General features: G+C 39.0%; 1 protein-coding gene across 1 annotated transcript; it reads right to left on the minus strand.

Annotated features, from left to right (window-relative positions):
* Nucleotides 1-1,387: 1,387 nt before the first annotated feature.
* mertka (c-mer proto-oncogene tyrosine kinase a) lies at nt 1,388-24,667 on the minus strand. Its single transcript, XM_084735715.1, has 19 exons — nt 24,382-24,667; nt 22,485-22,800; nt 21,664-21,764; nt 21,360-21,530; nt 15,697-15,783; nt 15,490-15,605; nt 14,745-14,934; nt 13,410-13,555; nt 9,795-9,930; nt 8,354-8,504; nt 7,273-7,361; nt 6,740-6,835; nt 6,549-6,629; nt 6,364-6,456; nt 6,152-6,270; nt 5,170-5,279; nt 4,917-5,076; nt 4,013-4,149; nt 1,388-2,866 (listed from the first exon to the last, which is right to left on the minus strand). The coding sequence occupies exons 1-19, from the start codon at nt 24,464-24,466 to the stop codon at nt 2,416-2,418; spliced, it is 2,835 nt and encodes a 944-aa protein (XP_084591841.1). The 5' UTR covers nt 24,467-24,667; the 3' UTR covers nt 1,388-2,415.
* Between the last annotated feature and the right edge of the window lie 178 nt (nt 24,668-24,845).

The following is a 24,845-nucleotide window of genomic DNA, read 5'->3' on the forward strand; positions in this document are numbered from 1 at the left end:
TACAAAAAGTAAATTTTAGCCACAAAGTCATATGCCTTTGAACCAGTTTGCTTGGCTTTTTGATAGCACTGGATATTTCAAATGCAATATATTTTGTCCTGTCCTCATTGAGTATTGTAAGTCTGACAAATACTAGGTTATTCAGGTAGATAAATACTCTCCCATTCATCCACCAAGAAGCAGCCCATAACCAGCAGGTTTATTGGAGGTAGGTCTCTGTGCCTTTCCTTTGGTTTATCCCAATTTGACATCGTCTGTGAGTAAAATAAAGCTTCTTGGTCATTAGGTTTATCCATAGCAGAGAGATAACTTTGAGTTTGTGTTAAATTAGTGGCAGTAGCTTGTACTGTGCTACCGTACTGATATCATTCATGGCTGAACACATGAGGAAAACTGAAAGTCAAACTTAACTCACAACTTAACACAGATGCGATACCAACTTTGTCCACAAGGTGACAGAAGGGAGCATTTATACATAAGTGGTTCAACTATATGTTTTATTTTTTCGTAAACATTATTGTAGGTGTTAGTGTATTTATAACTTTCTTCAATTACCTTATGGTTTGTGCTGTCAGATTTCTTTCACACTTACTGAGGTACTTTTTTCTTAATTTGTTGTTTCACTATAACAAACTGTTATCTTAAAAGATAGTTATTAAAAAATCACTAAACTTAGTTTACCTTAAGTAAGCATATTTTTTATTTTATTTATCTGTCTCAGATTGTTTCGCTACTGATGTGACTTAGCCAATGGTGGAAAGTAAGTAAGTAGATTTACTCAGGTACAATTTTAAGATACTTTACTTGAATATTTTCATTTTAATCTACTTTATACTTCTACTCAACCACATTTCAGAGGGAAATATTGTCCTTTTCACTCCACTACATTAATCTGACAGCTACAGTTAGCGCTCAACCTTGCAGACTGAGATTTCATATAAAAAAGATGTCATAAAGTAAGTCATAAAATACAATACATTGTGTCAGATTAAACCACTGGATCCAAACCTTTTTTCACTTGAGACCGCAATCATGTTTCAGATGTCTTTGACTTGTTTGCAGTTCCACCAAATTTCCCCTTTTGAACTTCTCACAAGGTTTCATATCAATAATTGTTTGAGGACCACAGAGGTCATTTTATCCAATATTTCACACAAAATATGATGAGAGAAAAGTGCAGAAAGGAAATACAAATTTGCGTATCTGTTCTCACCCATTAATCACCACATGATCCCTCAGATTAAAGGAGAAACATATAAGGCTACACTTCAATATTTTAGTTCAGTTCTTTTGAACTTCTCTTTTCAGTTGTTGTAGCTGTTGCTTTTTACTTTATAATGGTCATTTGATTCACATGACGGTATAAACAGTCATCAATGTGTGGAAATCTGTGAATCTTTGCAAAATGTTTCCCATTTTAATGAAGAAATCCATGAATCATATCTTTTTACAGTATACAAGATCACTTTATAAATGCTCTGTACATTTCTATATTTACATCGCATCACATAATTCAATACAGTAAACATTTTCACAGTTCAGTGTATCTTAAGCTTATGGATCATGTGCATGAACATGTTTGATGCAGACACACATGTAGACAACATTCCTCACACTGACACGCAGGCTGGCTGCAAAGCATGAACTGCTTCTATAATAACACTTACAGAAAGTCCGCATCAGGAAAGGTCAAGGTGCTTCCAGTGCAATGAGGCGTAACGTTAAGTCAGAGGTGGGAGTGAGTCACACCTGTGCAAGCCACTAGCGAGTCTAAAGTCTTAACCTTCAGGTCTCAAGCAAGAGTCCCGAGTCACGGCGGTCAGAATCAGGTGAAGTCAAGTCATTGCTGAGGTCAAGCAAGTCACAGGTCAAGTCATACAAAATGCTGGTTATCGACCCCAGTTTCCGCATTTTAATCAGTTAAAGGACAGTAAAGCTGCAACAATTAATCCATGAATGAATTATTAACTTAAAGTCTAAATTCTCTGAATATCTTTGAGTTGTGGGCAAAAGAAAGACATTAGAAGAAGTCATTTTGGGGTTTGGGAAAAACATTTTTTCAGAAATTTTGGACATCATGAGCCGAATAACTAATCAATTAATCAAGGGAATAATCAACAGATTAACCAACAATGAAAATGATCAACAACAGCAGCCCTAAAAGATGGTGGTCATTAAAAGTTGAGCTGGTCTCTGCTGGTCTGCTTAGAAAAATGAAATTATTCAGTGAAATAAGTCAAGTTGTTTTGAGTCATTTGTCTCAACTAAGTCGAGTGTTTTAGCCAATTTTAGACAATCAAGTCCTCAAATTTGTGACTTGAGTCAAGTCCCGTGCAAGTCCCCCACCTCTGCGTTTAGTACTGATGAACCATGGTGACAGTTTTATTACAGTCTGGACCTGCTGGGTACCGATCCTCACAGCAGACGAGAAGTGTCACTCAAGCCGTGATCCGCTGCCGTCACATCGGTAACCGCGTCCCCGTTTGCTTGACTTACATCACTCAACAAAAGAGGAGTGTCCGCTGCAGGAGACCTGACGGAGTGATCAGAGGAGATCACCACCACGTAACGGTCGTCGTCTTCGTCCTCCTCGTCCTCCAGGCTGCCGTGAATGTCCGCTGTGACGACTGAGTTTTCTGCTGCCTGGTGGCTGCAGGAGGGTGACGAGTGGAAGACAGGAGGGTCTGCGGGAGCCGTTTCTCCGTCAGGGTCATCTTCAGGAAAGCTGGTGTTAATATAGATAATATCGTCCCTGCTGAAAGACTCTGGAAGCTTTTCTGTGAGCTTTTCCAACATGTCTCGCAGTCGGGTAAACAAGGGTCTGTCCAGCGGGTCGGCCCTCCAGCAGCTGTACATGATCTCATACCTGGGCACAGGAAAATAAAGGAAACAACATTTAATAACGATGTGCAACTTTTTAAAAATAAGTTTGGAGGTTGGTGTTGCACCAAACATCTGGAGCATTAATTTCAGAATCTCAAACACATCTGCAAGTTGTACATTCAGTTTCTAATTTCCCCGCAGACGGAGTTTTACAAGTTTCTTATGTTGTTTGCAGGACTGGATGTGAGTCAAAATAAGAAGAACTGAAAAAAGTATGTACTGAACATCAGTATTTATTAGTTGCTCATGTTGTCATGCATATAGTTTGCAGTAAAACTCGCTGCAACACAAAAGGTGATGATCATATATCAGAGAATGAACTGAAGTTCTCATACATGCAATTTAAATTTAAACTTCATTTTAACCTCATATTTTAACCATTAAATGAGCAAGCACATATAAATATTTTGGAATATTAACAGATTACTATTTTCTAATGTACCTAGGCTGCTGCTGGAAACAAATCTCATCTTAAAATAAACAGCAAGCTATTACTTTTATCAACAAGCATCCAGTTCCTGTTTTTATTTTACTATCTTCCCCTACGTGCCCTTTCAGGTGGAAAAACTGCACACTTCACACATCTCTCTTTTTACAACCGTAGAAAGTGATGACATAAAGTAAACATGTTTTCACTTGTGAATGAACTATTAATACACTTTGAATAAAAAGTAATCATCCTTCATTTTATTGATTATCTGTAGAGTATAGTCATAAAAGCATAAGTATGTCTGTGTGTGATTATCCCTGTTTTATACCCTCATCTGGAGAATGTTTCCTCCAGGATACAGACTTTAACTGTCTGTTTATCAAAGTTTTCTAAAATAAAATCCCACCAAAATATAATAAACATGAAAATATAACATTTACCTCACGGCCTGTGTCTTTGTGCACGCAAACTGCGTGTTCAGTGTTTTTTTTATGAGATAAAGTTCACCCACAGCCTGTAAATATCCCCCAGGACACTTAACCAGAAAGATTTCAAAATTATTAATAGATTAAGTTCCTCTTATTCCCTGCCAGGTTTGGACAAACAAGGTCCCATTTTAGTTTTCTAGTCTCGACTCTGGTATGGTCCTCCAACACAATCCAACTTCAACACCAGAGTCAGGAAAAAAGCAGCACTCACAGCTCGTCCAGACAGTCCGCTGGCTGCTTCAGTCTGTGTCCTTCAAGTAGGTAATCATAAATTTCATGGTTCTGGATGCCGGGATACGGCGTCATGCCTCGCGTGGCAATCTCCCACATGGTGACGCCAAACGCCCACTGCAAGATACCAAAGATCGACTTCAGATGACAGTTCAACATTTGAAACTTCAAACGTTTTCTCTGCTATCTAGAAAGTTCCTACATGAACCCCTTACCCTTAAAATGTGCTGACTTGAAAATGTGCCAGAATTATATCAAAAGGATCATCTGCATTTGATTTTATCTGCACATGTTGTTTGTTTTGTTGTTTTTTTACCACAATGTAGTATGTCTACTATTATAAACATATTTAAACTTATAAATCAATGTAACCATTGTACATATTGTGTTGTTTATGTATTATTGTATTATTTTATTACTGTAGAGTGTCGTATGACTTCTGGCAAAGGGACTACTGATGAAAATTAGCCATTAGCAAATGAATAAATAAAGAAAGAAATATATTTGCACTACCATACAAAATGGGTTGAATCATGAACTTCTAAATTTCATTGTCAGGTTAAATTTTTATGTTTCAGAGTGGGAGAATGAACTTTTTTGCTGGCTTTTGCTTTTGATTTAACACTTTCAGTTTCCCAAAATTGCAAAATCAGGAAGAATTGCCAAAAGCAGAAAAATTCTAAAAATTGCTCAACACTGGTAAAAAATGTGAGGAAGACTGTCAAAGCAAAACCTTTCCCAAAACCTTTAAGAAGAAGAAGTCAGTGTACATTCAACATACAGTAAGTCAAGTCAGTTACTGGAAGAGACGCAGCACACTTCTGGTCTGACACTCACGTTCTCATACTAGAACAGAGAAGACCGGCGCAGATGGATGCACTTACCACGTCACTCTTTACAGTAAAAACTCTGTCTGCCAGACTCTCTACTGCGATCCATTTCACAGGCATTTTAGCGATTCTGCCCTGCCTGTAATAATCTCCGCTGTAGATCTTCTTAGATAACCCAAAGTCAGCTACACACACGGTCATGTCATCTCGCAGCCTGTGAAAGAAAAAAAAACAGGAACAGCACATCAGACAAACATCCCTTCATCTAAAAGCGACGATAAAAAAAATGTTTGTATTTGCGCCCTACATGCAGTTGCGAGCTGCCAGATCACGATGCAGGAAGTTACGACTGCTGAGATACTCCATACCCAAAGCAATGTCAACCATGAACTTCAGGAGTGTCTGAGTGGGCAAGAACTGTGTAAAAAACAAACAACACAATGACAATTATGAGTTAATATTGTTTAACATGTTATATTATTTTCTTCTTGACCTCTTGAGCTTGTTCAAAAGAGTGGATCATAACATTTTAATGGACCGTCTCCAGTATGGGGTTGATGGTATTACCTCAAACTGGTTCACATCCTACCTTAAAAATAAGTACCCTGCAAAAAAAAAAAAAGTTGAGACGACTTAAAATTTCAAGGCAATGCACTGCAGTAGACTTTTGAGTTCTGAGCCCAACTCAAAATCTTAAGTTTTAAAATAAACTTTAAAAAGTTTTGCTGATCCACTATCTTTAGTTGAGATAATTTACTTTAAACTAACTAAACTTTTACTTTACTTTAAACTAAAAAAAAAAAAAAAAAAACTAAAACAGTGAGCTGCAAACCTGATTTGTCTTTTCTTTAGTGCCTGAAAAATTAAATAGCTTTAATTGAAATTATTAAAATTTTAACATTTTTAACATTTTTTAACATCTTTTTTAATACAATGTTTCCAGTTTCTAAAATTCAAGGCTTTAAGTTTATCCAAAGAAGAAAAAAGTGAATAATGGTTAATAATTTAATATTTTCAGTTGCCCCATTTCATTCTCAAGTAGTCAAATAATGACTTTGGGCTTATAAAGGATTTAAGTTTATCTAAAGAAGCCATGTAAATGATCTCAATAAAAGATCATTAGTTTGAGTTTTATTAAAAACTCAAAAATCTAGAGAACTGTTGTCTTGAAATTAGTTTTCTCATCTTTTCTCTTACAGTGCGGTCTGGTCAACGTGGATTGTTTTTAAATGTGCTTTACAAATAAATTTTGACATGATTTGATTTAATGTCAGTGGCTGAAATCTTACCAGCGGACTCTCTCCCAGGCGCGAGCGCAGCAGGAAGCTGTGCAGATCTCCATATTTCATGAACGGCAGGATGACCATGGGTTTGGGAAAATGTTCTGAGCCAACCTCCAAACACACGCCTAAAGAGGACGGGTCATTACACACAGATAATGTAAATATGTGCAAGTGAAAATACTTAAATACTGCAGATACTTTAAAGATGTCGCTCCTACCAAGCAGCCTGATGACATTAGGATGGTTGAAGTCTTTCATGCAGGCCGCCTCATTCAGGAACTCTTCAATCTCCCTTTGAGAGAAGCTGTCCACTGAGGACAGAGAGGACAGTTATCTTCTAGCTGTTTTACAGTTTGAAGATGATCAAAGGATTTTTTTTTTTTTTTAGTAATAGAGAGCTCACATTTCATCGTCTTCACAGCGACTTTTTCTGAAGTTCCGTTGGGTTGTCTTAAATATCCCTCCACCACGGAGCCAAATTCACCTGAATAAATTAAACCAAATCATAAATACTTTATCCTCTGCACAGTATTAGCTGTATCGATCATTACTAAGGTATTAATCACACTTCCCAAAACAAAACTGTTCACTCACCCTCTCCGAGAATCTTCCCTATGGAGAGCAACGACCTCATGACCATCACATCCTGAAGTTTGGCCTGCAGTTCATCACGAATACCGAGGTTCCCAACTGCAGACAGGAACCATTCAAGTTAACGTGTGCTGCTTTTATCAGAACATAAACGTCTACATAAACGGCATTTCTGGCCTGTAACGTGATGTCAAATCTATAATATAATCTGGCCCTATAATCTATTTATTTTTTCAAGTCATTTTACATCATTTATCTTTGAAATAGTGATAAAACACTGTTCTATTATTAAAAAAACCATAACGCATGCATGCATTTCTGAAGGATTACATGTTCCAACTTACTGATATTCTAGAAAAAAAAACCTTGTTCATGTTTATGTAATTTGGGAAAATGCTGCAGATTATACCTTTAAGTATGACAAACATATAAGTGGTCCCACTGCGAGATGACAACACCATCAGTGGCTCCAAGCCAGTTTGGGTTTAAGACCCCTGACACACGTTAATGTCACGCAGTAATATTGAAGGACATACGTGTGATTCCTACGGCTGATCGATTGTAGGATCTCTGGGGTTTGTACTGCACAACAGGCTGCAGCTTTTCTTCCCTTCCAAACAGCCGCCTGCAGGGGGAGACAGAAAAAAAAAAAGAGGGAATGCTTCATGCCTCCACATCATCACAGCTTGGCAATCGGACACACGCAGGCTAAGACTGAAAAGGCGGTCGCAGTGAGGAAACCCTCTGAGATTTCAGATTCTGTTTTCCTATCTGAGCTGCAGCCTGTGACACATTCCTGTCCATATCCTGAGAGGCAAGACTGAGTCACAGGCTTCATAATAATGAATTCCAGAGTATTATGACAGCTGGTTGTTGTCCGTTTCTCCAGCTGCACAGTTATTAGCGACCACAGGTGCAGACAGTAGTGATTAAGAGGAAGCAAAGGCAGTTTATTAACAGTGACGGGAAGTCTTTAGTTTTTCGAGTCCTACTACTGTGTACTACTAAAGAAAGATTATTACACAACACCCCCAGGCACCAATACAAAATAAACTACACCAACAACTTCTTGTTGATGTTTTTAAAGGTCCAGCGTGCAGAATTTAAAGGGCTCTACCGGCAGAATGTGACAGAAATGGAATATAATACTCATAAATATGTTTTCATGGTCGCACTTTATTTTACAATACACTAATCTGATGTAAGAAGCTGTACTTTGTATTAAATTAGACAAAAACTTTATTGGACAGTAATTAAACCCTGATTATATCATTATTAGACTTTATTAGAAGGTAGTTATGGACACATTTCACTTTAATTTACAGTACAGTTCTGTTGGATTATGTCCCTAATTACCCTCTAAAAAGTCTAATAAGGTCTAATAAAGGGTCTTATACTGTCTAATAAAAACATTATTTCTGTCAAGTAGTGTTTAGATGGTTGCCACTAAATCCTACACACTGATCCTTTAAATCAAAATAAAGATGAACCATGCAGACAGTCACAAATACAGTTCGATCGATACCAACTAAGAAGATAAAGCTATGAAACTTGGAACGAGTTTGCTGATTAAATAACCACCGCGTTTGCACAGAAGGTACAAGATTGCCAGCGTACCCAAAGCACGAGTCAGGAGTCCTGTTGCGTACGCAGATAGCCCCAGACAGGACCAGCATCAGAAGAGAGAAGCCACACACCACCCCCAGAACAACATAGAGAGAGTCTGGAACCCCGGTGTCAGGACTGGATGATGGCGACACGATTGATTCTGAGATAGGAAGAAGAAATGATTAACACGATCAAAGTTTGGCAAAACAACTTTCAGCAGATGGTATATCCAAAACCTAAAATTCAGGATTAGCTGTCTGAATTAAACAGACAATGGGAACATTCGGTAAGTTAAGTTCATAGTCCATAGAGAACTTGTATCAGTGTGAATCAGTAAGGATGTGGAACTGATCCCAACACCGTAACCATCAACAAACTTCAGTCTATTGTTGTTTTCTGACCAAACTGTTGTTATTATTACTCTGTGGCCAGTCTAATTTAAATAAGACTACAGACTAATCTTAAACAACTGTTTACAGCTATGCTTGTGGCTCTGTTAAACTGCACTGAGCTAAATGCTCCCATCAGCTTGTTAAAGGGACACTTCAGTTTCTCCAAAACTCTGCAACTCATATCAAAACAATCAAAATAGCACTACAAGCTTGAGGAAAAAGTATTTCACAAGCATGCTCACAACGACAATACTAAAATGCATAGTTAGTTTAGCTTAGCATGCTAGCGTTTGCTAATTAGCACTAAACACAAACTACACCTGAGGCTGATGGGAATGCCAGTAGTTTTGCTGGCATTTGGTCAAAAGCCAAAGTATTGGACAAGCTGAAGATGGCATTAGAGGAAAAGTTATTGCAACTGACCCTTCCTAAGCCACGCCCCTTTTCACTCTGTACACCAATGACAGCAGAGCAAGCTCAGTATCTCAGTCAGCTTCCTCCTTCCCTGTTTCCTGTACTTAGATATGCTATGTGCTCGGCTCGTCTATGTTGCAAAGAAAACCACATTTTGAAGATCGTTAAAAAGACCCGTAAAAGCGGCATACAGTATATTTACACCTTAAGTTAGCTAATGTTAGCAAAAAACTAGCAAACTAGCAAGGTAATCTATATCAATCATTAGCTAATCCTATGAGAGCTGCTTGGTGGTGCATGAAACCAATTTTGGTGTCGTAACTTCTGCGCTGTGCAGACCACAGAGCAGGTGCAGCAGACTTCCAGCTAACTTCTGAGATAACTTAATGGGCTTTCCAAATATTAGACTGGGTGGATCAAATCTTGATAGAGAAATGAGTAATTTCACGAAAGTTGTGATTCTAAAGAACATTATCTGTTATCTACCACTAGTGTGCTAAAAATACTGAATGAGGCCTTAATAGGTGTTGCGGCTATTCCTGGGGCTGTAATGTTATTCTAGCATGATAAAGTGAATCAGCTGAAATATGCTGGCCAGATGAAAAGGTTCCCAGATGAGGAGATAAATCAATAGAGCAGCTTACTGTTCTCTGGCACAAACAGCCAGACTCGTGGGCTGACCATGCCGCTCCCTGCCTGTGTGCACGCGGCCACCTCCACACTGTAGGTTGAGTTGAATTCCTGCACTTCTACAAAGGCCACGGTCGTGTTTCTGTGAATCTGAAATAACACACAACAACAACAACAGAGACCGTTTAAACCTGTTTAGTCTAGAGTCACGGTTAGATTTCTCTTGAAAACATGTTTTCAGGTTAATTATTGTCTTTGTAGTGAGACAGTTCAACCTGTTAGAGGCTACTCAAAGTTCACTTGTAGGGGAAGTTAAAGGGACAGTTCACCGCAAAATCAAAGATACATATTTTTACCCTGGCCTGTAGTGCTACTTATCCAGCTGGATAGTTTTGCCCTGAGTTTTTGGAGATGTCTGCCTTCTTTAAAGTATAATGGGATAAAATGTCACTCAGCTTGTGGGCTCAAAGTCTTAAAAACATACATTTGAAAAATTCAACATCAGTGTCTCTTTCCAGAAATCATGAAGATAATCCACAGACCTTGTTGTGAGAAGTTTTACGTAGGAACAACTTTCTAATAGAAAGATTTATTATTTTTACTTATATATAAATGACAAGAGCTGTTTCTGTTAGCTAAATGCTAACATAATGGGGAATTCCCATTGACATGCTAATGGGAAATAGCCTCACAATAATATTTTCTTAACAAACGATAAATTTTATTTCACCCACTTATCATAAAACGACATGTGTGCTCATACTTTAAGGTATAAATTTCCTCTGCTCTGTCAAAACATCTAATGGCTGCTGCAGCTTGTTAACTCAACACTGCAGCTACAGCAGCCTCAAAGGGTTCAAATTCAAACTCAAAAGACAGCACATGCATTTATATTTTATTTGCTGTTCAGTACTTGACAACAGCTAGATGTAGCACTTTACCTAAAAAAATCTTCCTATTGTACATTTTATTTACCATTTTTTACGTATGCGGTCAAATGCTCACATTGCATATTTTTTCTAAGTGTATGATTCAACTTTTTCCCACAGTCTAGTGTTAAGAAAGCAAACAAAAATCACAATAAATTATAACACTGAATCGCAATATTTGTGGTGTTGCAGCCCTAGCTGATTCTAGTGCATAAAGAAAGTAGTTCCAGTGAACTTTAACACAGAAAGAAAGTAGTTCCGACATAAAACTGCTCAAAACAAGGTCTGTTGATTATCTTGAGTAACCAGGTCATGATTTTTGGAAAGAGACCGTGGTGTTTTTCAGTTTTTCAAATGCAGGCTTTTTAGCGCTTTGATGGTCACAAGTTCAGTGTCATCTTGTCCCAGTATACTGGAGAGAAGGCAGACATCTCTACCACTGATAAGTCCAAAACTCTGCAACTCACACTAAACAACATAGAGGTAAAAACAGCACTACAGGCCAGAGGAAAATATGTGTTTTGGATTTTGGGGTGCACTGTCCCTTTTAACAGAATTTCAACCTATTTAATATATTGTCTCTGGACTGTAGTACTCATTCATGGATGTGAAATCATTACATATTGCTGATTTAAGTCATTAAAAAGAAAGAAAAGCACTTTTTTAAGAGATAATGTTTTGGAACAGCGTGCTCAGGAACATCTTGTATGTTTGTGCAACATCTCCATCTAGAAGTCCAGCTCATCAGCTTTACTGCAGGTCATGTGTCTCCTTCTCCTTTTTATCTCCTTTACACTTAATGCACTCCAACAAACAAGAAATGCAATTAAAAAGTCCCTCAAAGCTGTTTTCACTTACAGTATGAAACCTTTTTGGAAAATCCCAGCGAGCTGCGTAGTGAAGATTATAGTACATAATGAAACCGTCTACGAAAAAGGGAAGAAGACTAATGTTCTGGAGAAGCTTGTGTGCTGCAACGGGGGGGAACATGTGACAGACATAGTCCTGTGTTTCACAACACCACACAGGAGCATCTGGGGTTCCTCTGTTTTACCAATGTGCTGACAGTCGGACTGCGAACGATGAACCCATGATTTACAGTCTATCGTGTCTGTGGCAGCGAGCGGAGAGCAACATGTGGTTAAACGTTCTGACAACAGCAAATCCTCGACAAAGTTTGGGAATCAGCATCAGAAGAAGATGTTGTAACGTGAAAATCTCACAGTATAACAGGAAAATATCTTGTTTTAACGTGAAAATATTTTGTTATAACGTGAAAATATCTTATATAGTGTGAAAATATCTTGTTTATAATATTAAAATATCTTGCTATAATGTGAAAATATGTTGTTATGATGCTCCTTTTATATTTCAGTTTATTTCTTACACATTTCTAATATTTCTTTACACATTTCCACTGGTTGTTGCATTTCTTTTCTTTCAGGTGAGTCGGAGGATTAAATGAGTTTCCTTTGTGCACGTTTCCAGTCAAGGCTGCTGTTACAAACCCTTTGTGTGTCACGACATCACCAGCAGACTCGACGACGCACACGCATATTTTTCGGCCTATGGTACACATCCCGTTGTGTTCATATTCCATTCAGCCTGTGATGACTCAAAGCCACATGCTGCACAGAGTAAAAACACTGAATACCAGTTTTCACACCATCAGCTTCCTTTAACGACGACACAGACAGGAAGGACAGGAAACACTCTATTGTATTAGAGAGCACTAATGCAGGAACAGAAGCACTATGATGCACAAACAGCATCATGGAATAATGCACCGGGTATCTGACGTGTACTAAAGAGCCTGCTATTAAATAAAATGTGTTGTTTCTTAGAGTGGATCTAAAAAAAACAAAAACAAAAGCAAAACTGTAAGTGACTTTCTCTGCTTGTTGATTCTTGACAAGGGTGGAAAAACTGCTGGGGAAGTTGACCTCTGGTTCAGAACAGGAAAAAGGGAGGATCAGTATTCCCAATATGACACTCATTCTTTTCATATTTGTCATACATGAGTCATTGTTATCAGAAATGTTCAAAAACATCAGCCATGAGATCATAGTGTACTTAATATACAATATAAAGTATGTATGGGGAGACGTGTAGGTATGATTATACTTTCATACTTTCTGTAGTGGCCATGTAATAATAATAATACTTATTATTATAATAATAATAATAATAATAATAATAATAATAATAATAATAATAATAATAATAATAATAATAATAATAACAAAATATCTTGTATGATATGAAAATATCTTGTTATAATGTAATTAGTTATAATGTGTAAATATTGACTGTCTGCCAAAATCAAAAAGAAAGAAGGAAAAGACTCAATAAATAATTAAATATGACAAAAACTTTCTTGATAAAAACAAAAAACTATATTGAAAATATATTAAAAATAAATGTAGGCACATATTAAATTATAACATGAAATAAATTGATATTTCTGTTTTAATTTGCTTTTGTATTTATTTACCTTTGCATTAATTGTCCTATTTATTAATTTTCCATTTTATTTATCAACTGATTCATTTTTTTTATTAGTTAATTCATCCATGTTCAATATTTATGTTTGTATGTATGTATGTATGTATGTTATGTTACAGGGAAAAACCCATTAAAAACCCATTAAAAAATTATTCACTGCAAAGAATAACAGCAACGCTAAACGGACGAGCTCACCTTGGTCACATGGGTGCCGTGTCTGACAATGACATCATAGCCTCGCAGGATGCCGTTTATCTTATCATCTGGTGGAGGTTTCCAACTGATCACCAGCCACGTCTCGTTCAGCTGCACGGTGACGTTTCGGGGATAAACCGACGGCACTGGGAATGTGACAAAAAAAGGGAAACGGAGGGATTACGACATCATCAAGTGCGGGAACTAACTGAAGTGACTTCATGTACAGTAACACGTCGACCTATGAATCTGAAATGGAAAAAAGAAAGTAAGACGGCCATCCCATTGAAATCTTTGATTACAGTTTGGTATGTGGTCACTTCCTGGCACAGTTTAAGTCCTTCAACTAAAATATCCCCCTGTGGTGGCGTTCGGAAGGAAGCTCCACCCAGTTAGTACTTCATGTTTTCTCAGTGAGACCACTCCTATTTCCTATGTGACCCTTCAGGAAAGCAATGCAGATTGAGTGGATAGTGAGGGGGGACTTTGCCGTGAGCTGAACAGGTAGTTGTGCAACATCCGTAAACACCAGCTTTTACATGCTGCTGCTGCGAGGAGGCTTACAGCACATTTTGGAAGGAAAAGTTGTAGGATAATTACATAGTGCCGCGTTCCTGAAACCTAAACAGGAATCTGCTCTGAGGAGAGAGAGAGGCAGGAGCAAAACACAGAGGCTCTTTTAAGTAAATATTCAAAACTGTGTATGAGCTGGGATGGATTAGATTTTGGATAATTCTCCCTTGTATTTGCTGCAGTTCTGTGCTCCTAATCTGCTGGTGTGTCGCCAAGTGCAAATAATATTCAACATGCAAATTGTTCCATTGTTCCTTATAGGGACAGTTCACCCTAAAATCAAAAATAGACATTTCCCCTGGCCTGTAGCGTTATTCATCCATCTAGATAGTTCTGGTTTTAGCTGCAGAGTTTTGAAGATATCAACCGTAGAGATGTCTGCCTTCTCTGGCACTTGGCTTGAGGTGCTCAAAGTAAAAAAAAAAAAATCAATTAGATAAATAAAAAACTGATGTCTCTTTCCAAAACTCACAACCCGGTCACTCAAGATAATCCACAGACCTTGTTGTGAGAAGAGTCATGTAGGAACTACTTTCTTTCAGTAGTAGAATCTACCCAAGCCGCTGGAACGTTCCTTCATGTAGCTCCTATGAAACACTCACTGACTTTGAATTTTTTCAAATGTATTTTTTGGTGCCATTGAGTCCCATAATACTGGAGTGACAGCAGACAAAATATAGATGAAAAATCAGCGGTATGAGCCAGGAGAACAATATGTATTTTTGATTTCGGGGTGAACTGTCCCTTTAAGTTCTCACGCACCTCCTTCTGTGGTGTTGCTCTGGATCCACATGGTGACCGGAGAGGCTCCCACCTCGTTGCTGCAGGAAACACTCATGTTGTACCACGTCATCGCCTGCAGCCCGGGGATTTCGTACTGGAAAGGCGGCACTGTGACGTTGATTAACCGGGTGTTCGTCACCTCACCGATCCTCCGACTCACCTCTTTGACCTTAGACAGAACAGAGAACACGTGAGGATCACTCGCTAAACTTAATGTCATATACCAGGATTATCAACAGGCCATTTCTGTTGGTACAGTCACTTAAAATTGACTTTCTAAACGTTTCTTCATTGCCGCATTGTAACTCCACCACTGCTTGTTAACGTAACGTTACGCCATGCATCGTCAGTCAAGTACATAAGTATAAATATTAATTCTCAAATTAAGGTAAAGGGCTGATTAAATATGCACACAGCAATCCTTTTGAGTTTGAGACCAGTCCAATATTGACAAACAGAGTCTATTAAATGGGGTGGAAATTAGATTAATTTTAAAATACTGGTAGTTAGGTAGGAAGCTCATTTTTTTAGAGCCATTCTGGGCTACTGTACAAACATGGCGGCCTCCCTGAAAGAGGACCTGCACCTTCTGTAGATATAAATGGCTCATTTTATGTTATGAAAACATCACAATTTTTATTTTCAGGTGATTATAACCTAATGAAAACATACTTATTAATATTATATTCCATTCCATTCCGGTTTGTGCAGACACGGGTCTTACCCTGATGTGGCATTTAGTTATTGGAGAGAAACCATCATGTCCAGGGCTCCAGCTCAACATCAGCTTATTGGACTTCCTCTCCATCACAGTAAGATCAGACACCGGGTTGGGAAGGACTGCAAAACACCATAAAGAGGCCTGTTCAGCTTACAGAGCGTGGAAACCTCTTAAAAAACATCTAACAGCCCCCAGAGGATCCAGCTTTACCTTTGATGTTGATATTTGCTTCCCTGGAGGTGGTGACACCCTTCGTGTTGTAAGCTTCACAGCTGAACTGAGTGTTCTTGTCCACACCTGTAATCAGCACATTGGAAAAGACAATGTTGCACTTTCACTCCTGCATGAATCCAAAAGAACCACTCTTGAAGGTCGAGATAGTGGGAATACTTTGGAAAAATCTGGTGTTATCAATTCAATACCAGGAAAAAATCTAAAGCCAGCCAGACAAACAGATTTCTTTCTGTGTCAAAGGTGATTATGTGGAAAAAGTGCCATGTCAGCCTCAATGGAGAAGTGAGAACTCAAATTCGTTCTCAAAAACACTTCTGGGGATGACTCACTCCTTTTATTATACCTCAAAAGTTCACACAGCAGTGCCTCATGCAGTAAGCGCAAATTGAGCCTCTCCAGTGTGATGTACTGTGGTAACAATCCTTTCGCTGGGTCTCTTTTCCTGGACGCACAATTCACGTCTTTCAACAGACACGGATCTGCCCAGTTAGAATGGGACTGGGACAGCTGCTAAATAATGTCCCTTTTGTCCTCTGTTTTCCAGTGTCTCTATCTCGGAAACCTTTCCACAAAACTAATCACAAAGCGGCCTGTGAGAGATGACTGGAACCAAACTTTGGGATGTTTTGTTTACATTCTGCAGAACATCACAACCTCGTAAGTTTGCCTTCCACTGCTCAAGAGCACCAGAGTAAAGAGTGCTTCGCTTTTCACACAAACACAGAACGTTTGTTTGCACAAAGATAGAACCTTACTTAAAATAGGCTGGAATGAAACATTGGTATCAGCTACATTTACACAAAAAAATAAACTCACAGATCAAAATTTCACAATAAAACTGATGCTTAAGCTCTGAGAGAAATGTGCAAATACATCAGCACATTTTCCAGCCAAGCTGTGCAAACGTAATTACTGCATGCCTCGTTTCAAACTGCACAGCAAACAGACGACTGGGGCGTCTGTTAGTGGGCACTGAGCAAGTCTGACTGTTGTCCCAACTGAAATCTGGCATTCTTACATAATTTTACCAAAGAGCAAAGGGACGGCAGGTAACAAAGCCAAGTTAGCAAATGACACAACACCACTGGCAGCTTTACCTTAAAATGATATCCTCCTAATCTTCTGTTGGTTGATTTTGTGGCTGTCATGTTAAAATGATCCCAGGTATTATGGATTCCTTCATGATGGAAAAAGTATCAAAACATGCACAAAAATTTCTCCAGTTTCACCTGCAGCATAATTCACTTCTCTGCTCTGGATATGTTTGCATGTTGCGAAAAACATGAAAAGACATATCCAGAGCCAGAATTTGGTTTGTCCACTCTGGGCTACTATAGAAACATGGCGGCGCAACACGAAAGGGGACCTGAACCCACTGTAGATATAAATAACTCATAGTAAGCTAACACACAACAATGCTTATTTTCAGGTGATTATGCACAAATGAAAATGTCTTTTACTCATGAATATTATATTCCATTTCTGCCAGTAAATAATGACAGCCAGACCTCTCAGGTCGTCTGGTACAGGTCGACTTTCTTTTTCCACAAACACAAAACTAGCATTCAGTTCTAATGTTCCACATATCTAGAACAAACACCCTCTGCCTTTCATTACACTAAATCTGAGCAGCAGGGAGACTTTTGATTTATATCTTAAAATAAACTTTTACTTTATTGTCTACCTTATTTTTGCTTTTTCTTTGAATTGCATTGAAATGTCTTTTATTTACATTTTTCTTGATGCCTTTTATGTTTTATGTAAAGCACTTGTATTTTGCTGTCCAAATACACTTGTCTTGCATTTCCTTAAATTTTATCTCTATAGTGATCTTTTTCATAATGATCTGAGACACTTAGATTAACAATCTGAGACTGTCAGTTGAAAAAAAGAAGCAGAATTGGCAGAATTTTCTGCACCATATCAACATTATAAACAAATGTTGCATAGATGATGATGCAAGTGCACTCAGGCACAGGGGTAAATGTTTGAAACAACTGTACGTCATGTGAAAACATCCCAAAATATGCAGAAATGGGGCCCAGGTTTAAAAACAGCAGAATTACCCTTTAAGGTCAAAGACAGTGATTTGAGTGTCACAAGCTCATGACACATTAAACACACCCATTATCTTGAAGTCATATATTTTTGGAAAAGGGAAATGATCAGCTGAATGAAAATGAAAGAGACTGAACGATGAAAGTTCGATATCTTGAATAGTTGGATTTTACTGTAATTAAAATCAAAACAAAAAGCAAAAACACTATATAAAAAACAGATGGGTTCGCTGCTCAAATGGAAACGTGAAATTATAGAGGGAGGCGATCCAGCTTGCTAAAGCTGCCTGAGATGTCTCTGTTATTTTTCCATTTTTATACTCAGGCAGCAAATTTAGCCGAACCGCTCTGTCAGATCACAACTAAGCCAGAGACTTTTCAATGTCTATTACAGCGCACCACATTTGGAGTGTGTTTTTTTTTTTTTTTTTTGTGTGTGTGTGTGTGTGTGTGTGTGTGTGTGTGTGTGTGTGTGTGTGTGTGTGTGTGTGTGTTTTCAAAGCTGAAGTGTCCACCTTCCCACCGTGAACCGGATCTCGTGCTGCAGTCCTGACAGATTAAATAATGACATGAGGATAAGCAGGCTTTCCATAACTCAAATTAAATCACCATCAGCCTCTCGACCTCTTTAAGAAGACCGTGATTTATAACAAAAAGAATGGAGACTAAATGCTAATGACTTTCCTAAAATAAACCCAACTATCATTCACCATTCCACATCACAAAAGCGCTCTAATAGTATCATGCAATCCAAGCTTTAGTGGAAAAAAGGGGCCCTGGACTCATAGTATGCATGAGGGGAGTATGCAGCAGAGTTTTGTTGTGCCAATATTTGGTCGTGCACAGAGCTGTGGTAGCCTGCAGCCTGCCAGCCTCTGTGTCCAGCCCCTCCCCGCTGGGTAGTGGGCCGCCCTGTCAATGAGAGCTTTGTCCGCGGAGCCAACCCCCGAACAGACTCCCTGTGCAGCTCCCCCCCACCCCCCTGTCCCCTAACTGCCCAGGCCCTTGCACACGCCGGACCAAAGCAACAGCTCTGAACCTTTAACCCCTCAGCTTCGGGCGGTATATCACCACTCACTGCCTGCAGAAAGCAAGCTTAGCCTGCGGCGGGCTGAAAATGAAGGGTTAGAGCACACAGAGCAGAAAGGTTATGCTTCTAATATCAAATGTTTGCTTTCAAGAAGAGGCCAAAAACGAGAGTCCACGTTTGAGAAAACATTTGCCAACAATTCTTCTAGTTTTTCTGAATTTAATACTATATAATTTAAAGATAATTCCACATCCATCTTTAGGGTGTAACATGAAAATAAAACTCAAACCTGAACTGATCTTCTTACAACTAGAGAAATGTTCAAGTTGACTCAGATGGTGGAACAAATGATGGAAATAGCTGCATGAGAAAATATGCTGAAACTAAACTGCACAAATGACATGGTTAAAGAACAATGTGACGGGTTAGTACAGTGTTATGTAATCATTGTCATGCACTAATACCCACAACATTATTGTAATAACTGCCTTCCCTACATCAATGTCTGTGTGGATATCTGCCTGTTTTGTTTTTGCTCTGTTTTGTTTTGTTATAAAACCCAATAAAATAATATAATTATAACAATAAGGTTTACTTGGATATGATATCTCATGTAGAGTTGAAATGCTTTGCTTATTAATCGACCATTAAAATAATTTTAAACAAAATGTTTAAACATTTATGGGTTTCAGCTTCCTTAAAGGAGAATATTTGTTGGTTCTCTTATTCTTCTGTGTTATTAAACTAAATATAAACTAATAGCAAGGAATTCCTTGGCCTTTGGGAAACTACAATTGGCATTATTTAACAATTTTTCGAACATTTTATTGAACAAACAATGAAAATAATTGTTGACAGGTAACAAATTCTAATATATAAATTTGTAAATAAATGTATTGATGCCTTATAATGTAGGTTTAGTTATTTGCTTTATTACTATTTCCACGAAACTTTAATCCAGCAGCTTTAAATATCAATGATTAACAGGTTATTTGCTCAATACAAAAACTTCAGTGCAAAAACTATAATTCTGCATTTTACGGCTGCCAAACTACTTCATGGCCATGACCAGTAAATTCCTGGTCTGGTTACCTGGCAACTGCTGGGCTTAACAACAACGACTGCCCGCTTCCAAGGGGGAAGTAAAATACCACCTTGGGCAAGTAAATCTGGTAACTCAGTTGGGCAAAAAAGAATTAAACTAGTTTGATACTTGATTAATCTATTTTTTTAAGTCTAGAAGTAATTGTCCATGCAAAATGCCAAAAAAAAATGTTGTTTCAAGCTTTTCAAATATTTGTATGTCCTGTTTTTCTCTTTGTTAACATATTAAAGGGATAGTTCACCCAAAAAAATCAGTCACTGTCAAGAAAACAGCGTTGCAGAATCTCCAAAACAATTTAAGTGAATGGTGACCAGATTTCAAACGTAAAAAAACAACTATGGTAAAATGGATTTTTATAAAATCGGTATCGAAAAAAGTATAATTCAGGAGCCACTAACAGTCCAAACATTGCTACTGGTACAAGCATATCAAGATATGTGATTTTGGCTGTCCGTTCACGCTACTGTAGAAACATGACAGTGCAATGTGGCGGCCTCTGTGGAAGAGGATCTACACCCTCTGTAAATACAAACAATAAATAAAAAATAAACAATAAATCCCTGTAAATCTGTACCTTTAATCAGGCTTAAACCATGTGTTGCATCCCCACTGTTTAGTTCTTCCCAACACGTCACACTGTCTTCAGTATACAGCTAGCAGAGCAGTGCTACAAAAAACCACTGACCACGCGTGAATGACCGTTGTTAACCATTCACCGGAGCAGCAGGAGGCCCCTGTGACACTGACCGTGGTGATAAATCTCATCGCAGTAAGCAGAGTTCAGATGCTGAGGCAGCAGAGACGAGGCAGAATAGAAACCACCAACACAGTGATGCTAGCTGACTGAGACGTGCTCCACACTCTGTCCCCATTATCACAGAGCTGCGCGCCCCTTTTTTCTCTGTTGATGAGTGTTTCCGCATCCAATCACAGGAGGAAGTTCACCAGAGGGCAACAAATTAATTGGTTTAATGAGCTGTAAACTACTTTTACAACTTTTTATACAAGCCAGAAGTTCTTCTAGTAAAGAAAGGCTCTCTTAACTTTTGTCATTCAGAAAAAAACAAACCCACGAATAGAGTTGATCAAAAAGCTAGACTTTTCAGTAGTGATTGAACGTCTCCCCACCAGAGGAAATGAGTTCTGCAGCTCCTCTCACACATTTCAGACTGATAAATGAACAAAGTATGAATGTCATGTTAGCGCGATAAACCAAAAGCACATCCTCAGCTTTTTTCTGTCTGATTCAAGTTGTCATTCAGACGTCTGCTGAGTCATTCATTGGATGACGTGTGAGGAGAGCGGCGAGAAATGACACTTTGCTTTAGAGGCTTTTGCCACCACAAGAGAAACAGGCAACAACAGTTACTGAGTGGATCACCATGAAACTGTACTGTAGGTGTGAGAAAGGGATGAGGAGAACCGGACCATGTGGTCGGTGTCTCACCTGACACAGAGTAGCTGCTGGGAGAGTTGTGAAAGTCACTGTCAGGTAATCCGTCACGGAGCCAGCGGATCTGAATGGGGTCCGGGGGCCCGACGGCCTCACATGTCAGCATGAAAGTTGTGTTTCTTGTTACATTCCTGTCCTCTGGTTGATGGATAAATGTCGGCAAACCTACAGACAAATCAAAGATGCTCTGTCAAACAATACCTGATTTTATCACGTCTTTTTTAAGAAAAGGGTATTAAAATAAATCAAAGCGGTGTTACAAAAGATGCAAGAGGTACCCATCATGCAGAAAACTCACCTTCCACCTCGAGGATGATTGGCTGAGACTCAATGGTTCTGCTGTTGATAGTGAGTCTGCAGCAATACTCGCCAGCGTCCCCTCGCTGCACGTGGTTGATGCTGTAAAACATGAGGACACTTGTCAATCTCTGTAATCAGCCTGACACACAGTTTTCCACCTCCGTGCGTTACACACCTGACGGTAGAAAGAAGAGTCGTGACCCCGTCTGTGACCGTCTGGAGCTCGTTGATCACCACCTGTACGTTTCCTGCCAGGTCCTGGTGGTCCTTCACCCAGACGATGGTGGGCTCCAGCCTGGCATCGGGGATGTCGATGGAGCAGTTGAATTTAGCCTCATGGCCCTCCGACAGCTGAATGGTGCTGCCGGTGGGCTTGAAATGCAGCTGCTTGAGCTGATTCGGGGTCAGATAAACCCGAGAGACATGGGCTGGTATCACGTGCGACTCAGAGGTCCTGGTGGGACTTTTTACATTCCTGTCCTCTGGTTGATGGATAAGTGACGGCAAACCTACAGACAAATCAAAGATGCTCTGTCAAACAATACCTGATTTTATCACGTCTTTTTTAAGAAAAGGGTATTAAAATAAATCAAAGCGGTGTTACAAAAGATGCAAGAGGTACCCATCATGCAGAAAACTCACCTTCCACCTCGAGGATGATTGGCTGAGACTCAATGGTTCTGCTGTTGATAGTGAGTCTGCAGCAATACTCGCCAGCGTCCCCTCGCTGCACATAGTTGATGCTGTAAAACATGAGGACACTTGTCAATCTCTGTAATCAGCCTGACACACAGTTTTCCACCTCCGTGCGTTACACACCTGACGGTAGAAAGAAGAGTCATGACCCCGCCTGTAATGGTCTGGAGCTCGTTGATCACCACCTGTACGTTTCCTGCCAGGTCCTGGCGGTCCTTCACCCAGACGATGGTGGGCTCCAGCCTGGCGTCAGGGATGTCGATGGAGCAGTTGAATTTAGCCTCATGGCCCTCCGACAGCTGAATGGTGCTGACGGTGGGCTTGAAATGCAGCTGCTTGAGCTGATTCGGGGTCAGATAAACCCGAGAGACGCGGGCCGGTATCACGTGCGACTCAGAGGTCCTGGTGGGATGGTGGAACCGTCTCCCAGAATTCTGAGCTGTGGACAGAAGGAGATGCTTGTAAACCCATTTTTTGAAAGGTTTAATATAAATAAAGTGTGTTATTATTATTATTATTATTATTATTTTAGGTTATGTTATGCTGACATCAATGGCATGAAAAATATGTTTTCTATACTATACACTATAAACAGGGACAATATGAGAATAGGAACTGTATATACAATATAAGGAGACTCAACAGTTGACCAGACCTATTTTTTTATTTTATTTTTTAATTCTGTGAAAAAAAAAAGTTTAAATTAATCACTTTATTTAGAATTTAACTGCCTTACTTTGAATTTATTTATCAAGATACACATGTAATAGACTTCATAAGCCTAAAAACTGCCATAAATAATCATCTGGTGAGCATTTTTAATTAATCATTATTTTATCTCCTCACTGTCAGCCTTTGTTTTCTGACTTCACACTATTTCTGATGTTGTGTCACATGTCAGTGGTGCAGCAGAACAACACACCTGTAACACCTGCAACAAGTAGTTGATCGAAAGAAAATTAGCTGCCAACTATTTTGGTGATTAATTATTATGTCTTTTTTTTAAGCCAATGTGTCAAACATTTGTTGGTTCCAGTTTCTTAAATGTCAGGATCTGCTGCCAATAAATAGTTGGGACTTGGTCCTTGAAAGTAGCATCAGTAGGATTTGTTCTTGCTGTTTATAATATTAATGTTTTGGATTGGTTAAGCGTCCTGAGCACAGCAAAATAAGGACATACAAGTACAGTGCTGATACAGACCCCAGCACACACTTTAAGTCAGTCGGAAGTGGTGATTGAGAGGGATGTTTATATGAGTCATGCCTTGTTTTTTTTGGAAAATGTTGCATATTATACCTTTAAAATAAGACTAAAACAATGAATCGATTAGCAAAATAGTGGGAAAAAGGATCAGATACACTGAACGCTGACTAGAAAGCTAAAAATAAAAACAATCTGCATTATGTTCCATTAAGAAAATATAACATTTCATATAAATAGGTGCATATTAGACAACATATATGCAGATACTGATATAGATTGATGTAGATGTGACAGGCCAGTATCAGTCCGATAATATATGTCAGTATATCTGTCAGGCTCTACTTTACACATCAAAATATTTTTTTTAAAAGTCAGGAATTGTGAAATTATGCCACAAAAAGAGAAAACAGTTTTTCCACTGAATGTTTTCATGAACTATCTGCGGCTCTTTACCAGATGTTCAGCTATTCTGAAGTGTTTTTACTGTCACCAATCCAGCCCACAACCGGGTCAAGCCACATTTTATGGCCGCAATTAAAAAGAAGCGACAGTCAGATACGCGTTTAGTGCCTTGAAACACATCCACGACTCAGCCTTTTCTTATCTTTTGCATATTTGAAGTATTTTCTGCGAGTCTTCAGGCTGGAGAAATGCTTTAAGCTTCCCTGCGGTGGATATAAAGGCGTTTAAATGGGAATTTAAATCCTTTCCAGCTGCGGTCTACCAAGCAGAGAGGAGAGATGATCCATGCTGCACATTAAACAGACACTTTAAAGGTTATAAAGTTAGAAAAACTCCAGGAAAAGTTCAACTCACCGCTGACTTGACTCCCCACTATAGTGGCTACGATCGTAGTAGAGAGAAAAACTCCAAACCATCCTGGAGTTGACTTCTTTGCCATGACCAAAGTCTGAACTCCTCTTTTTCTTGTGCTGCTGCTTTTTTCTTCTCTTTTAGTCCCGCAACAACAGTCTAGAAATCTCCACGTGTTTTTTTTTTCTTTTATTCTAAGCGGATCGTGCGGGAGCGACAATCACCGACATCACCCGCAGCAGTGGCTCCAGCTCAGCCTGTGTGAAGAGCTGTTGACCTGAGATCAAAATTCAGCTGGAGAGAGGGGGGGAAAAAAAAGTTTACTTTTCCCCACGTCAGAGGAGGGATCCCACGGAGGCGGGACTCACAGAGAGGGGGAGAGAGGGAGAGAGAGAGGGAGAGAGAGGGAGAGAGAGAGAGAGAGAGAGAGAGAGTGGAAACGTGTGGAAATGCACCGAAATACAACA

The sequence above is a fragment of the Lutjanus erythropterus genome, chromosome 14 (genome assembly GCF_056507025.1).
Source record: "Lutjanus erythropterus isolate fLutEry1 chromosome 14, fLutEry1.hap2, whole genome shotgun sequence".
Classification (NCBI taxonomy): domain Eukaryota; kingdom Metazoa; phylum Chordata; class Actinopteri; order Lutjaniformes; family Lutjanidae; genus Lutjanus; species Lutjanus erythropterus.

Coding starts and splice junctions, on each gene's coding strand:
- mertka (XM_084735715.1), bottom strand. CDS start 24,466: ATGGCAAAGAAGTCAACTCCAGGATGGTTTGGAGTTTTTCTCTCTACT. Junction 22,801..24,381: donor AGTGGGGAGTCAAGTCAGCG/GTGAGTTGAACT, acceptor TTCTGTCCACAG/CTCAGAATTCTGGGAGACGG. Junction 8,505..9,794: donor GCTGTTTGTGCCAGAGAACA/GTAAGCTGCTCT, acceptor TTCCTATCTCAG/AATCAATCGTGTCGCCATCA.